At 41.8% G+C, this 17882-nt stretch overlaps 1 protein-coding gene across 2 annotated transcripts in view; it reads right to left on the bottom strand.

Annotated features, from left to right (window-relative positions):
- The window catches only part of C5H12orf4 (chromosome 5 C12orf4 homolog), a 35904-nt gene extending 18894 nt beyond the window's left edge, over window positions 1–17010 (bottom strand). For both annotated transcript variants that reach the window (XM_052640710.1, XM_052640711.1), the window contains exons 1-5: window positions 16833–17010; window positions 14753–14898; window positions 10355–10536; window positions 4801–4900; window positions 4579–4700 (exon numbers count right to left, since the gene is read on the bottom strand). In XM_052640710.1, coding sequence (XP_052496670.1) covers window positions 4579–4700; window positions 4801–4900; window positions 10355–10536; window positions 14753–14898; window positions 16833–17010 — 728 coding nt within the window. The remainder of the gene's footprint in view (window positions 1–4578; window positions 4701–4800; window positions 4901–10354; window positions 10537–14752; window positions 14899–16832) is intronic.
- Between the last annotated feature and the right edge of the window lie 872 nt (window positions 17011–17882).

Genomic DNA, 17882 nt, shown 5'->3' with positions numbered 1-17882 from the left:
CAGAAGGGGGGTTAATATAAATGGATAAAAAGGAAATGCTATGTCTTGACTGCAGTGATGGCTTCATGACTAAGTTTGTCAAAACTCATCAAAATGTAAACCTAAAACAAGTGACTTTTATGTAATTCATCCTTCAGTACACCTGACTTTAAACAAAAAGGCAAAAATAAATGAATTTTAAAAATTGGTCAATTTCATACAATCCCATATGTAGTTATGCTGAAAGCAGGTTTCTGCTCCCCCAGGAAACCTATCAAAAGGAAAGCAAGCTAACAAAGTCACAGTAAAAATCCTCTTTCCTAGGAATATTTGATTTTTTAAAGCAGCAGCAGCTAGAGGTCAATATTTATACAATGGAACTGATCACATAGAATGAATTTCTGAAACTACAGTAGCAAGTGAAGTGAAAGCCACTCAGTTGTGTTTGACTCCTTGTGACCCCATGGACTATATATATATAGTCCATGGAATTCTCCAGGCCAGAATACTGGAGTGGGTAGCCTTTCCCTTCTCCAGGGGATCTTCCCAACCCAGGGATCGAACCCAGGTCTCCCACACTGCAGGCAGATTCTTTACCAGCTGAGCCACAAGGGAAGCCCAAGAATACTGGAGTGGGTAGCCTATCCTGTCTCCAGTGGATCTTCCTGACCCAGGAATCAAACCGGGGTCTCCTGCATCAAGAGATATTTTTTGTAGCAAGGGGCTTTCTGAGCTTCCATTAGGTCAGTGATTTTCTGCCTTTTTGACCACAGCATAGAGTACATATTTAATATTTTACATTTTCAATACACACATGTGTAATGCACTGATGTCTTTTCCCCTAGTCTACTCTGCTCAGATCTGTTCCACTCCATTCCATACTATTATTATTTTTAAAGTTCAGTTGGAAAGTAAAGGATCTCGCATGGTTCCGGGCAGCAGTCTGAGAAACACCACCGGACCTTATGGCACATGGATGTTCCCAGCCTGTCCCCGACATCTCCTTTTGTACTGAGTTTAGCACTTTTTCATTTGAAATGAAGAGTATATACATGTTAGTGTCCAGGAGGTTATCCCATTTCTAATTATAAAAAATTGTTTAAACGTTTTTCAGTATTGTCTTGGGGAAAACAACAACACAAATGACAGATGATAATAAAAGGGGATGATAGATAGCATCAGGTAAACACTTTAGTGATAATCGACTCATAAGCCTGTCTATACATCCATCCCGTAAGTATTTATTTACGTGCTTGTATCAACAGGGAGCAAGACCAGCCCCAAAGAAAAGAAATGCAAAAAAGCAAAATGGCTGTCTGAGGAGGCCTTACAAATAGCTGTGAAAAGAAGAGAAGTGAAAAGCAAGGGAGAAAAGGAAAGATATACCCATTTGAATGCAGAGTTCCAAAGAACAGCAAGGAGAGATAAGAAAGCCTTCCTCAGTGATCAGTGCAAAGAAATAGAGGAAAATAACAGAATGGGAAAGACTAGAGATCTCTTTAAGAAAAACCAAGGGAATATTTCATGCAAAGATGGGCTCAATAAGGGACAGAAATGGTATGGAACAGAAGCAGATGGCAAGAATACACGGAAGAACTGTACAAAAAAGATCTTCATGACCAAGATAATCATGATGCTGTGATCACTCACCTAGAGCCAGACATCCTGGAATGTGAAGTCAAGTGGGCCTTAAGAAGCATCACTACAAATAAAGCTAGTGGAGATGATGGAATTCCAGTTGAGCTATTTCAAAACCTAAAAGATGGTGTTGTGAAAATGCTGCACTCAATATGCCAGCAAATTTGGAAAACTCAGCAGTGGCCACAGGACTGGAAAAGGTCAGTTTTCATTCCAGTCCCAAAGAAAGGCAATGCCAAAGAATGCTCAAACCACCACACAATTGCACTCATCTCACACGCTAGTAAAGTAATGCTCAAAATTCTCCAAGCCAGGCTTCAGCAATATATGAACCATGAACTTGCAGATGTTCAAGCTGGTTTTAGAAAAGGCAGAGGAACCAGAGATCAAATTGCCAACATCCGCTGGGTCACTGAAAAAGCAAGAGAGTTCCAGAAAAACATCTATTTCTGCTTTATTGAAATAGACGGGCAAACAGTGGAAACAGTGTCAGACTTTATTTTTGGGGCTCCAAAATCACTGCAGATGGTGACTGCAGCCATGAAATTAAAAGATGCTTACTCCTTGAAAGAAAAGTTATGACCAACCTAGACAGCATATTCAAAAGCAGAGACATTACTTTGCCAACAAAGGTTTGTCTAGTCAAGGCTACGGTTTTTCCAGTGGTCATGTATGGATGTGAGAGTTGGTCTGTGAAGAAAGCTGAGTGTTGAAAAATTGATGCTTTTGAACTGTGGTGTTGGAGAAGACTCTTGAGAGTCCCTTGGACTGCAAGGAGATCCAACCAGTCCATTCTGAAGGAGATCAGCCCTGGGATTTCTTTGGAAGGAATGATGCTAAAGCTGAAACTCCAGTACTTTGGCCACCTCATGTGAAGAGTTGACTCATTGGAAAAGACTGTGATGCTGGGAGGGATTGGGGGCAGGAGGAAAAGGGGACGACCGAGGATGAGATGGCTGGATGGCATCACTGACTCGATGGACGTGAGTCTAAGTGAATTCCAGGAGCTGGTGATGGACAGGGACGCCTGGCATGCTGCGATTCATGGGGTCGCAAAGAGTTGGACACGACCAAGCAACTGAACTGAACTGAACTGACTATGCCAAAGCCTTTGACTGTGTGGATCACAATAAACTGGAAAATTCTGAGAGAGATGGGCATACCAGAACACCTGACCTGCCTCTTGAGAAACCTATATGCAGGTCAGGAAGCAACAGTTAGAACTGGACATGGAACAACAGACTGGTTCCAAACAGGAAAAATAATATGTCAAGGCTGTATATTGTCACCCTGCCTATTTAACTTCTATGCAGAGTATATCATGAGAAACGCTGGGCTGGATGAAGCACAAGCTGGAATCAAGACAGCTGGGAGAAATATCAATAACCTCATACATGCAGATGACACCACCCTTAAGGCAGAAAGTAAAGAACTAACGAGCCTCCTGATGAAAGTGAAAGAGGAGAGTGAAAAAGTTGGCTTAAAGCTCAACATTCAGAAAACGAAAACTAAGATCATGGAATCCGGTCCCATCACTTCATGGGAAATAGATGGGGAAACAGTGGAAACAGTGAGAGACTTTATTTTTTGGGCTCCAAAATCACTGCAGATGGTGACTGCAGCCATGAAATTAAAAGATGCTTGCTCCTTGGAAGGAAAGTTATAACCAACCTAGACAACATATTAAAAAGCAGAGATATTACTTTGCCAACAAAGGTTTGTTTAGTTAAGGCTATGGTTTTTCCAGTAGTCATGTATGGATGTGAGAGTTGGATTGTAAAGAAAGCTGAGCACTGAAGAATTGATGCTTTTGAACTGTGGTGTTGGAGAAGACTCTTGAGAGTCCCTTGGACTGCAAGGAGATCCAACCAGTCCATTCTAAGGAGATCAGTTCTGGGTGTTCATTGGAAGGACTGCTGATGAAGCTGAAACTCCAATACTTTGGCTACCTGATGCGAAGAGCTGACTCATTTGAAAAGATCCTGATGCTGGGAAAGATTGAGGGCAGGAGGAGAAGAGGATGAGATGACTGGATGGCATCACTGACTCAATGGACATGAGTTTGGGTAAACTCTGGGAGTTGGTGATGGACAGGGAGGCCTGGCGTGCTGCAGTCCATGGGGTTGCAAAGAGTCAGATATGACTGAGCAACTGAACGGAACTGAACTGCTCAAGAGTTAGACACTTGACAGAGATCTGGGGATTACAAGACCAGAAAAAATACACATGGTTTTTTACTTTCAAGGCAAGACAAGTAGGGGAGAAGGACATTATATAAAAAAAATGCTATATCTAAATGTTTATAGTACACACTAGAAAACCCTGAAAACAGGATTATTATACTGTACTAAGAATATCTCCAATAGAATATACTTTAGGATTGAAAAAAGAAAGAAATTCTCAAAGGTGAGTGCACAGCCAGGAATAACAGACAATATAAGAAACACAGTGCATTTAGCCCGTAAGGGACCACACAAATTATGAACTATAGAAAAGTCTTCATTTTGTACCCTGTACATGCTTCTATAACTGCACATATCATTCTGTTTTATTTACAGGTCAGTCTCTAAAGAATATAAGCTCTCCACAGGCAGTTATCTTGTTTTTCTGCTTAAAGAGTGCTTGGCGTTTAAGATGCATTCAACCACTGTGTACTGCATTGAAAGGAAACCAATCAAAAAAAAATACAGGAGACAGTAGTCAAGGTATTTAGGTATATATACCCACAAAATTTATAAAGCTAAGTTCTAGGTGGGGAATCACCTTTGTAAAACATCCTGCCCCACATAATCCACGTAAAGTCTACAAAATGAAAGGTGTTAAAAAAAAAGCATATAGTTATCTTGAATTTTCACTGGTAACTTAAAAATATCTACAACTAGAAAGGTCCAATTTTATAGTAAATACAAACTATTACTGATAACAACTTTTCATCTCATAAAAATGGTACCTGATTAATACCTGAGGGAGCTGTTGTTGGGATTTTTTAGGTCTTGATGAAGTTTAATTACCCATTCCTGATACTCTTGTTTTTGAATGGCAGTCGATTGTTTTAATTCATTGGACCACTTATTTTCTAAGTCCTAAAAAGAGACAGTATACCAACGAGTTAATTTTTTTTTTTCTTCACAAAACTAAACAAAACAAATGCACTCTGAAAGTCATTATATATACCTCACTTACCTGCTGGGATTCGAAATGCTGAGCAGCCAGGGTGTTCACATCTTGGTCTGTCAGTGACTTTCCCAACTCCTGCATCACTTTTTCCATTTCAATACCTTGTCTGAAACATAAATAAGTAGATCGGATACAGTCATCACATTTTAGAGGTGCAGAACCACTTCAGATCCATGGAATAACTGCTACGAAGTGAAAAGAACATTTTCTTCTTAAAGGAAGGTGCCCAGGGATGGCCACAGTACTGTCTGAGAAACACTCAGAAGCCTCGGCAATGGACAGGCAGAAACGACACTAACGTCGTGTAGTATACATAACGTCAATGTGTAGTTAAATCGGAACCTAAATTTAGTGCATAAAGGAGAACATTCAGAATCCAGGAGAGAGTTCAATTTCCATAACTAGTATTGAAAAGTCCAGAGCCTTTTTCACTTGCAGATTTTCACAAAGAAGATACTCCCCAATTCAGCTCAAAGCACATTTTTTATTCCTCTGAATGTGAGTTAAAGTGACTTCAACCTTCGAATCACACATTATATTATAATCAGAAGCTGCCAGTTAGGTTCTAAGAATCAAACTGGTAGTAAGTCACAGTGTTCCCTTTCTAGAGGAATGTGAAATACATTCTGAAGTAGTCTTAATTTATCCAAACAAACAATATAAGGAAATTAAAAATGGTATTTCCCCATAAGAAAAACTAATGGTGCTACAAGTTCAGACAGTGGTTATTTACGGAGGAAATGGGTGGGAACTGCTGGATGGGTGGGAGAGAGCCTTCTGCAGGCTGGAGATCACCTACTTCTCGATCTGGGAGAGGAGCACACTGGTGTGCTTACTTTGTGGACGCTTACTGAACTGCATACCTACAGTTTATTGCCTTTTTATATGTCGGTTATATTTTAATAAATAAGTTGATTAAAAAATCTCTAATAAAAAATGTATTAATCAAGTTTGTTCTAAAACACATTTCAAACAAACTTGGAAGCAGTGAAACAGACATGAACTAAAGGACTTCACTACCATTTTAGTCAGTTTACGTAAATTGCTTAGAAGAGAAACTGCACTAATTTCTAAGAACTGATTAAGATGCCTACATGTTCATCATAAACGAAACTCATTCCTATGTTACACTTTCATACATCCCAATGTATACCTTCTAGTATCAGATACTCAGCACTACTTCTAGTATCAGATACTAAGTACTACTTCTAGTATCAGATACTCAGCACTACTTCTAGTATCAGATACTCAGCACTACTTCTAGTATCAGATACTCAGCACTACTTCTAGTATCAGATACTCAGTACTACTTCTAGTATCAGGTACTCAGCACTACTTCTAGTATCAGATACTCAGCACTACTTCTAGTATCAGATACTCAGTACTACTTCTAGTATCAGATACTCAGTACTACTTCTAGTATCAGATACTCAGCACTACTTCTAGTATCAGATACTCAGTACTACTTCTAGTATCAGATACTCAGTACTACTTCTAGTATCAGATACTCAGCACTACTTAATTCCCACTTAATGATAATGCAGGCGACCCCACTAGTTTTTTAATAATTACTAGAGGCCAGCTGAAGATAATGCTTGCAAGTAAGATTTTAATTTAAAACAGCAATAACTGCTAAGCATTTATAATTACAAACTTTGATGCAAATATTAATATTTTACATTACACATGTTCCCTCTAGTGGATAAAAAGTATCATTGCCACTTCAAAGGTTCAAAGAACTATCTTGAAACTGGTTTGCTAGAAGAAGGAAATTTTCAATCAGGAAAAAGAGAACTAATAAATAACAATTCAACTTCATGAACATTTATTTCACCCTAAAAGTGTTAGAAGTGCAAGTACAGTTAATGATACAACATTTATTTCTACGATTAAGATGAAAGGAAAATTTATTATATGAAATACTATGTAGTGACTCAAGATGTCTGTCATGATGATTCTGACAACCTGTACGTTATCTTGAAGACATTTAGGAAAAAAGATAATTGGAACTGTTGATGCTGCACTGAGACAAATTCTTTTAAAGATGTAAAATGGGATTAAAATGAAAGGAGAGATGAGAAAATACGTCACTTCTACTCACAAATTAGATAAATGAATTAAACACCAAAATTTTGGGTGAACTTCCACTAATGAATTCCAACTTACTATTAATTATACGGTTTAACTTTGCAAAAAATATTACCTACCTTAAAAAGAACATGGTTTATTTTTATTTATTAAGCTGACAGTTTGGACACGTGAAAAACTATAAAACGGTTCTTAATATAAATGTTTTCAAACATTTTTAAAGCCTTTATTGAACTTGTTACAATAGTGATCTGTTTTATGTTTCGGTTTTTTGGCCATGAGGCATGTGAGATCTTAGTTCCCCAACCAGGGATCGAACCTCCACCCCCCGCATTAGAAGGTGAAGTCTCAACCACTGGACAACCAGGGAAGCCCCAAATGTATTCCATTTGGAAAATTCTGAGAGAGATGGGAATACCAGACCACCTGACCTGCCTCTTGAGAAATCTGTATGCAGGTCAGGAAGCAACAGTTAGAACTAGACATGGAACAACAGACTGATTCCAAATAGGAAAAGGAGTACGTCAAGGCTGTATATTGTCACCCTGCTTATTTAACTTCTATGCAGAGTACATCATGAGAAACGCTGGACTGGAAGAAACACACGCTGGAATCAAATTGCCGGGAGAAATATCAATAACCTCAGATATGCAGATGACACCACCCTTATGGCTGAAAGTGAAGAGGAACTAAAAAGCCTCTTGAGGAAAGTGAAAGAGGAGAGCGAAAAAGTTGGCTTAAAGCTGAACATTCAGAAAACGAAGATCATGGGATCCGGTCCCATCACTTCATGGGAAGTAGATGGGGAAACAGTGGAAACAGTGTCAGACTTTATTTTGGGGGGCTCCAAAATCACTGCAGATGGTGACTGCAGCCATGAAATTAAAAGACGCTTACTCCTTGGAAGAAAAGTTATGACCAACCTAGACAGCATATTCAAAAGCAGAGACATTACTTTGCCGACTAAGGTCCGTCTAGTCAAGGCTATGGTTTTTCCAGTGGTCATGTATGGATGTGAGAGTTGGACTGTGAAGAAAGCTGAGCACCAAAGAATTGATGCTTTTGAACTGTGGTGTTGGAGAAGACTCTTCAGAGTCCCTTGGACTGCAAGCAGATCCAACCAGTCCATTCTGAAGGAGATCAGCCCTGGGATTTCTTTGGAAGGAATGATGCTAAAGTTGAAGCTCCAGTACTTTGGCCACCTCATGCGAAGAGCTGACTCACTGGAAAAGACTCTGATGCTGGGAGGGATTGAGGGCAGGAGGAGAGGGGGATGACCGAGGATGAGATGGCTGGATGGCATCACTGACTCGATGGACATGAGTCTGAGTGAACTCCAGGAGTTGGTGATGGACAGGGAGGCCTTGCGTGCTGCGATTCATGGGGTCGCAGAGTCGGACACGACTGAGCAACTGAACTGAACTGATTATCTGTAATGTTTGGGGGTAGGGGAACAAAGCCCCGTCAAGAAGTCTGGCTAAAAGACATTTCAAAAAATTACATAAACCAGAACAAATCCCTATTGAAAAACTATCCTGTAACAGAAAAAAATATATATAAAGTACCAGTAAATGCAGATAATTAGTAACTTAATGCAGCTTCCAAAAAAACTGAAGGTTTAAATGGAATAAGAACCTTCTTCCAACTTAGAAAAAAGAACAATTATAGAACAGTGATGGCCAGAGATGAAATTTTCTGGGAGGTGGAGTGAGCAGGCAGCAAAGAGGACCACAGCTCAGAGCAACTCAGCTGCTGACTGAAAGCAGGAGCGACAGCCACTGACGTCAACTGCAGATGCTGAGCTGAGCATTTTTTAATATCCCTAAACAGGCTGGAGAAGACTCTCAAGAGTCCCTTGGACTGTAAGGAGATCCAACCAGTCCATCCTAAAGGAGATCAGTCCTGGGTGTTCATTGGAAGGACTGATGCTAAAGCTGAAACTCCAATACTTTGGCTACCTCACGCAAAGAGTTGACACATTAGAAAAGACCCTGATGCTGGGAGGGATTGGGGGCAGGAGGAGAAGTCGATGACCGAGGATGAGATGGCTGGATGGCATCACTAACTCGATGGACATGAGTCTGAGTGAACTCCGGGAGTTGGTGATGGACAGGGAGGCCTGGCGTGCTGCAATTCATGGGGTCGCAAAGAGTCGGACATGACTGAGCGACTGAACTGAACTGAACTCAAACAGGTAGAACGAGTGCAGGCCCAGAAAACCTGAGAGCTGAGAACAGATTCAGAATGAGAGGAAGACTGTATTATCTGAAGCCCCAGTGGGGAAAAAATGAAACCAATGAAGTTCAAGAGAAGGTAATTAGTGCTGGGTAACTAGCATCATATTTTTAAAAACCTAATCTGTATTTCACGCTTATTTTAAAGTATGTTCACAATATTCCATGCGTGCGTGCTTAATTGCTTCAGTCGTGTCTGACACTTTGCGACCCAATGGACTGTAGCCCACCAGGCTCCTCTGTCCATGGGGCTCTCCAGGCAAGAATACTGGAGTGGGTTGCCATGTCCTCCACCAGGGGATCTTCCTGACCCAGGGATCAATCCGACATCTCCTGAGTCTCCTGCATTGCAGGCAGATTCTTTACTCATGAAGCTACCTGGGAAGTCTGTGGACAATATTATTGGATATGAAATAAAGAACTAGAGGAAATCCATTTCTGCCTCAGTAAACTGGGGCAGTAACAGTAGGGTTGTGGATCAAATGAGACAAGGCATCTGTTAAGAACTGCATCTTCGTGGCCCCCCAGAGTACAAATGCTGAAACTCTAACCTTCACTGTGATGTTATGTGGAGGTGGGGCCTTTGGGAGGCAATTAGGTTAAGGTAAGCTCCAGAGGCTGGCATCCTCATGATGTAATTAGTCTGGAAGAAGGGGTGCTACTGTTCTCTGTCTACAAGCAATGCACCAGGAGTGTGCACGGAGGAAAGGCTGAGGAAGCAATGTCAGGAAGGCACTGGCTACAAGCCAGGTGGTGGGTCCTCACCAGACACAGTCTGCTGGCACCTTGACCTTGGACAACCCAGCCTCCAGACTATAGGAGGTCAATTTCTGCTGTTTAAGCCGTCCAATCTGTGGATGTGTTTTTTAATATAGCGGCCTGAATGAAGACGGCATCCAAAGCACTTTGCACAGGGCCTGGAACAAAGCTGACCCTTCAGAAGAGGTAAGTTCTTCCTCCATCAGAACTAAGAGTAGATAGAACCGTCATAATTCGTTTAGGTAAATCCCTTGAGGAGTTCTATAAACTAGGAGAACCTTATCTGCCCAGGTGAAATGAGAGATCGAAACACACAAGAAAATTACTTTCTAATGTTGAAGATGATTTTCTATTCTATTTTTCAGTTTTATTTAAGAAAAAGAGAGAGAGCGAGCGAGAGAGAGAACACGCTGTTCTGTAGCCCGTCATTATTTGATGATGTAACATTTAATTATCGTGATGCAAGAACTAGGAAGTACCTCTCCCGTAGCTTTTTCAGCTCCACGTCTCTTTCGCCAATGAGTTCAGAGATACTGACGAAGTAGTTGTGTTCCAAGTTTAGGAGAGTTTCAGAGGCTGGAGAATGGATGAGGTCATGGTACACATCCGCGAAGTCTTCATCCCAGCTGGGCTCCTCGGGCCTCGCGTGCTCTAGCGTGGTCTGCAAGATGGGACCAGGCATTCTTAAATCCTGACACAGTGCTCTTGGTTAACACACTGCTGGAGAAGTGAGTATGCTATGATTCCATTTCGGTACATCAAAGGACAGAAAGGCCCTCTACATATGTGTTTATAGGTTACATAGGATTATCTGAGCATACACAAAAAATACGGAAAGAAGTGGACTCAGTTGTCAATGTGGATTACCCGGAGGCAGGGATAAGGGGAAGGTGTTAATGTGGAGCAAGGGATAAGAAGTGTCCATAATCTCAAAATAAAAAAAAGAAAGGGTAATAAGTAAGCTCTCATTTCCATAAACACACACACACACACACACACACACACACACACTTGAAGGGGCTGTCTGTAGCAGAGTGGGATTTTTAGGTACCTTACTTTGTACTCTAATGTGCCACGTAAGAGAATAGCTTGCATATAGTAATTCTATCATCAGGAAAAAAAGCTTTTCATTATTAAAAATTATTGCTAAAAAAGGTTTTGTAGGCTATATATTTAGAGAATGAGCTTACCTATGTAACAACACTGCCCTTGATAACCCAACTCATGCATAGGATTTTATATCAAGATACACATGCGAAACTTTTTTACTTTGAACTCAGGTATTGTTTTCTTCATAAAATGTAAGTCCCCTCAATTAAATGTATGAAAATAGTAGTTATCAAAATGATAAAGGGACTGCATAAACACTGATAAGCAAACAAACAAAAAACCCAGAAACATGCAGAAGCAGAAAAGAGACCCTGAGTGCGCACACACAAACGCATCTGGGGAGGCAGATGCCTGGCCCCAGACACGTGCCATGACCACACACCAGACACGCACAGCGCTCTACAGCGGCAGGAGACTGACATGCTCAGAAGGCCCCAGAAGGCCCCCGCCAAAGGCCATACCATACAACGGCAAGAGTGGAAGTTTCACAAAGATTTCAACACTGTTTCTATTTTTGATCTTGGCAGCTAGCCACCTGTAAAGGAGAACAATCTAAATTCTTCCCTTTTCTTACCAATGAAAATACCCCATGGGAATCTATGATAGGGCTCAAAATAATAATCCCCCTTACATACCACAAACGGATAAATCATGGAAACAGGTATTTTGAACTGGGACAATCAGGTAAACTCTTCCCCTTGTTCCCTTTCACTTATACTTGGATCCACTCCAGGTCAGGAGGGGAGACTTATTAAGAGAATTAGCCGAATGTAGAGGGTGGATTTTATCTGTCCCGCACCTCTGCAAACCCGGACCACGCTCTGATAACTTCTATGCATCCCTAGACACAGCATCCCTCTAGGAATTATAACCAGTCCACGTGACTTAGGCTCTGTTCCAAAATCACTCCGGGTTTGGGCTGAAGTTTTGTAGGAAGGAGCCAAGGTCAAATCCGAGGGACCTGCTTGGCCATATATAACACCAGACAGTCAGTAACCCCACAAGGTCAGATCAGCTCATTATGCAACTTGCAAGCCTCAGTTTACAACTTGGCCTGGAGTGACACTTGTGAACAGGGAGAAGCATCTTACTACACGAGATGCACCCAACAGAATTCTTACTCACCCTCAGTCAACTAGAACTCTGGCACCGAGTTTACACACTTCCTCCCTGTCCCACATCATGAGACCAGCCTGGGCCACCTGGATGTCCCGGTGGATGATTCACCAAGGCCCTGCCTTCCGGTGTCCCTCAACGCTGTATTTTTAATAAGCTCTCCCCTTTGCCTGTCACCCATTCTGTATCTTCCCTGGGAACAGCTCGGCTGCTAAAATTCAAACACTCAGTCACTGATTACAAACTCCAACCGAAACTTCTCATTCAGCAGTTCCCAGGAAACTGGTTCTGCAGCCTCACCAGGACCTCCGCTTCACAGTCTCCACTATCTTGAGCTGTTGGCTCCCTCTCACTGCCCTTTCTTCCTGATAAAGCTTACAGTCAATCACTGTCTTGCCCACATCCTCCTTGCCCACCTAACAAAACCGCATCTTATTCCTCTAGCTCCACCTGCAGTCAGGCTCTGGGGAGCCGCAGCAGAAAAATCACACAAGTCCAGAGTCAATGGAGGCAGACCGGTGCCAGTCCGACCCTTCCTCGCGATGCTGCCTGGCAACTCTGGCTTCCTCTGGTCAGTTCAGTCCTCAGACATCCAACCATGGCATCAGCCCCCCACCACCCCATCTAGACAAACGACCTCCTTTACTATTTCTCAGATAAAGCAGAAGCAGTTAGGAGAGAATTATCTTCAACTTCCTGCTACCAAAGAAAAGTTTTCTAAATTGATGGTTATGTTTTCCTTCTTCCTCTCTGCTATGATGGAAGCCACCTCCCTCCTCCCTGGAAAGACTGATCCTCCACTTGGGCTCTGGGCCTGGTGCCTTTCGGCCTTTCTCTCTACTGTCTTAAACAACAAGCCTCTGATCCTGGGTCTCACCCTCCTCTCTGCAGCCCAACTTCTTGAGTTGTCTAGACTCATTCCACTTCCACATTCCCACTTGTTCTTAAACTCACTGAAATCTAGTCTCTGCTCCCACCAATCTGCTGGAATTTATCTTGCCACAGATAAGACCTGATAAACCCGGTGGGTATTTCTGAGTCTTCTCCTTGCTTGATCATCTGTGCAGCATTTGAACCACAGACCAGTCCCTCCTTCTTGGTTACCTCTTTTTTGGTCAGCTTTCATGAAACTATAAACTTTTTCTTCTTTGAAACTATAGTTTTTTATCTTCCTTCTGTTTCCCTAACCAGTTCCTCTCTTTCCTTTGCAGGGTTTTCTTCCTCAATTCACCTCTTAAGTATTTGGATTTGTTTACTTACTTGTATATATTCACTCATACATCCATCTATCACAGACCAAACCCTGTTATTTGCAAGCTTGTTGCTGGATGTATTGTTGTTTACTTGCTAAGTTGTGGCCAACTCTTTTGTGACCCCATGGACTATGGCTGGTCTCCTCTGTCCATGGGATTCTCCAGGCAAGAATACTGGAGTGGATTGCCATTTCCTTCTCCAGGGGATCTTCCTGGCCCAGGGATTGAACTCAAGTCCCCTGCATTGGCAGGTGGATGCTTTACCACTAAGCCACTGGGGAAGCTCTCTGTGCTGGTTACTAGTTAATAAAAGGGAAGAAGGCAGACCTTTCCAGGTGGATATTCAGATAAGCCAGAGATACAGGTAGGTCAACAGACAATTACAATAAAGGGTCTTGTCAAGATTCTGTCCTGGGGTCTTCTCTTCTCAGTCTACAGTAACCCCGGGCCACTCCATTGAGCAATGAATAATTTTTTAACATAAGCATGCTCCATGTATATGTGGGATATACTCATATGAAAAAATTCATTGTTTATCTGAAATTCTAGTTTATTTGTTTATTTAGGGCCACACCACATAGCATGTGGGATCTCAGTTCCCCAACCAGGGAACAAACCCACAATCCCCTGCATTGGAAGCACAGATTCTTAACCACTGGACCAGCAGGGAAGTCCCTGAAATTCTAAGTTAAATGGGTGGCCTGTATTTTTAATGACTAAATCTGGCAACCCTATGTTGGGTACAAATACAAAAGCAGCATCTCATTTTACAAGAATATTACAGGAAGCACTGTGTCCTGTGTGCTCACCTTGGTAGCAAGAAGGAAGCACACAAGCACCAATACAGGGTGCATATTACGGAGTAAATCTTTGTACACAGAGAACCAAAGATTCTACAGCTGTTCCAGTATTACCTTGGCAATTTAAACACTCTTATCATTCTGCTTCAGAAACAAACATACACACAGAAAAAGCGATCAGATTTGTGTTACTTCAGGCTGGGGATGGAGGAAGCGGAAATGGGATGAAGGCAGTCAAAAGACACAAGCTTCCAGTTATAGTAAGTACTAGGCATGTGATGTGCCATGTGATAAATATAATGAACACCACTGTATGGTACAGATGAAAGTTAAGAGAACAAAGCCGCAGCACAGGAGAAAACGTTTTACTTTCTATTTCTTTAACTCTGTGTCTGTGTGAGATGATGGATGTTCAGTACATTTGCTGTGATAACCATTCTCTGGTGCATGTACGTCAAACCATCATGCTCTACACCTTAAACTCATGCAGTGTCAGATGCCAGCTACATTCCTAACATCTCAATAAAACTGCAAGAAAAAAACAACACATCAGAGTCCAGAATATCCTTTAAGTTTAGGATCTTATCTATTTTCATACCTCTGCATAAGCTTTGGCCCATGTGCTTGCCAGCTGATGTAGGTCAACTTCACCTGACTTCACAGCTTCCAGGGCGGCTTCAGCCTCTCTGTCATGATCTCTGAGGGATTCTTCTTCGATAAACTGGCTCAGAGCTTCCTTTAACTCTGTAATATCGATAACAAATACCATCATTGGCAGACATAAACTGGGAACATTTTACCTGGCTAATCATTCCAGTGTGACACTCCTGTCAAGCTTATACCCTTAAGAGCATGTCTAACTAACATAAATTCAGCTTAGAGGATCATTCAACTAATCTCACACTTATTTTTCTTTACAACCACAGATTACTGAATGGTCAAAATTCTTAACTCTTATGTAATATAACCCTGATACTAATTAAAAACATTAATTTCTTAAGTCTTCATCTGAAACTGAGTAGAGAAAAAGCACATAAAGACCTTCTACAGAGAGGGCATGAAGCTTTCTGCATTTAAATGAGTTTCCTGTATAACTTTCAAGGGTATTGTTGTGTGTGTGTGTGTGTGTGTGTGTGTGTGTGTGTGTGCTCAGTTGCTTCAGTTGTGTTGAACTCTTTGTGACCCCATGGATGGTAGCCCACCAGGCTCCTCTGTCCATGGGATTCTCCAGGCAAGAGTAGTGGGGTGATTTGCCATGTCCTTCTCCAGGGAATCTTCCTGACCCAGGGATTGAACCTGCGTCTCTTGTGTTTCCTGCCTTGCAGGCAGATCTTTTACCCACTAAGCTACGTGGGAAGGCCATATATTGTTACATTCTTTGAACCTGAAATAGAACTAGAGTGATCAGCATATTAAAACTGATTTATTTCAGATGATCTACAATTCCAACTTTAGAGACACTACTTAAAGACTGCTCTGAGGATAAGAAGACCATGGCTTTCATCTTGGGCACTTCCTTGCTCCCTCCCTCTCTCAGGTTGCTGGCCCTGGGGGAGACCAGCTGCAGGTGCGGAGGTGACCGTATGAAGAGGCCCCATGATAAGGCCTGAGAACAGCCTCACAAGTGACCTTGGAGATGATCTTGTACTGGTAGAGCCTTCAGATGAGACTCTGGAGTCCTGACTGACAGTTTGGCTGGAGTCCCATGAGAAACCCTGAGCCAGAGGCACCCATCTAAGTTGCACTTGGATCCCTGAACCACAGTAATGGTAGCAAGATAATACATACTTGCTGCTCAAAGAAAAAAAAAGACAGATTAAAGAGCAGTGAGACAGAAACCAGGATACCTGTGCTTTAGTCTTGGTTCTGACACGTCTGTAACTCTGGACCAGAGAGTCTCAGTTGTTAGGACACATCAGAGTTCCCTGGGGGGCTCATTGGAATAGATGCTGCACCCCAGTCCTAGAGTTTCTGATTCAAAGTGAATGCAGTGGAGCCCAAGAATACACACTTCAAACAGGTTCCCAAGTGATGCTGCTTAGGGAACAACTTTTGAGAACTACTGCCTTGGGCGAATTATTTAACCTTTCTAGGCACCAGTTTCCTTATTTGTATGATGAGATTATGCTAGAAAGTTTCCACATTCCCTTGCATCTCTCACCTTCTATGATCCAACATATTCTCAATTAAAACATTTTCCCTTCTCTGTAGACAGAATGTAGACCTTTTAAAATGGCATAATACAGATGACTATGGAACTAATTTAGGTGAGCAAAGATTATTGAAAGATAGGTACCCCCTTCTCTTTCATGACATCTCAGAAACTGAGGACCAGATTGTTATAAGGGCAAAACATTGAGCACATAACCAATGATAGCCAACATGCCTTATGAATCCATCTAGCTACATAAAGAGGTTAGGAGTTCTAATCCAGACTCTGTCATTTTCATCATATGTAATTAAATTTAATTTTTATACTAAAATGGCTAATAAACAGCTATAAGAGATACAGAAAAAAAATTCAATAGAAGAAAGATCTGGGGAACCTTTTTATTCTTGAAAGCATCACATTTTGTGGTTGTTTCCAGTGCTTCTCAGGTTTATGCTACCATGAAACTTCTAATGACAGAGACCAAAGGAAAATAACAAAGTGATACTTTCCAAAAATCAGTCCTCACCTTTTTCTATAAAGCATGGTAAGTTGTGCAGCAGCATTAGACGTCCATGTAAATGACTGGCATTCTCTTGAACAGGAAATTTAAGGGGTACCCTCAGTTCAAAGCACTGACTTCCAACTTTGAATTTATACACAAATTCCCTCTCTCGGTTGCAGAATCTTTCTCTGTTTTTTTTCATCTTTAGCAGGATTCTAGAAAACTAACAACAAAAAATTCAGCCAGTTATTAAGTCCAAAAAAACTTAAAATGTTTCCTTATTGCTAAGCCACTTCTGGACTTCCCTATAGCTCAGATGGTAGAGAATGTGCCTGCAATGCAGGAGACCCAGGTTTGATCCTGGGTCAGGAAGATCCCCTGGACAAAGAAATGGCAACCCACTCCAATATTCTTGCCTGGAGAATCCCATGGACAGAGGAGCCTGGTGGGCTACAGTGCATGGAGTCACAAAAAGCCACTTTTAAGATGGCTCCCCACGCAGATTTTGTGTGACACTCAGCTAATTATTCTACTTTTTCCCTACTTTTATCCCTTCATAAAAGTAGGGATGTTTTTATGATGAAAACAAAGTGCTTCTTTTTTAATGAAAAGTCTCTCTTCAACTTCATATATTAAAAAAACTGCCCACTTAGCATTCCTAGGCAGTGTGCTCAGTCTCTCAATCACGTCTGATTCTTTGCAATAGCCCTCCACTCTCCTCTGTCCATGGGGTTTTCCTGGCAAGAATTCTGGAGTGGGTTGCCAATCCCTTCTGCAAGGGATCTTCCTGACCCAGGAATCGAACTCGCATCTCCTGCACTGCAGGTGGGTTCTTCACCACTGAACCACCTGGGAAGCCAAGATTCCTAGGCAGAGTTCTCACGAATTGGTAAGGATCATGTAGAGAAGAACAAAGAGGATTCTTTGGAAGAGATGCACGGTAGCCAGATACAGTTCATGAAATAGTTGGTGAATATAAAGTCAAAGAAACAGATCAGGGATTGAGACATCTTGAAGACCCTAGAGGCTATAGGCGTAAGATCTGATTGAGGGGTGGAGGGAAGGGAGATGGTG

The sequence above is a fragment of the Budorcas taxicolor genome, chromosome 5 (genome assembly GCF_023091745.1).
Source record: "Budorcas taxicolor isolate Tak-1 chromosome 5, Takin1.1, whole genome shotgun sequence".
Lineage (NCBI taxonomy): Eukaryota > Metazoa > Chordata > Mammalia > Artiodactyla > Bovidae > Budorcas > Budorcas taxicolor.
The sequence above is the reverse complement of the archived record's forward strand: the minus strand, read 5'-3'. Positions and strand labels throughout refer to the sequence as shown.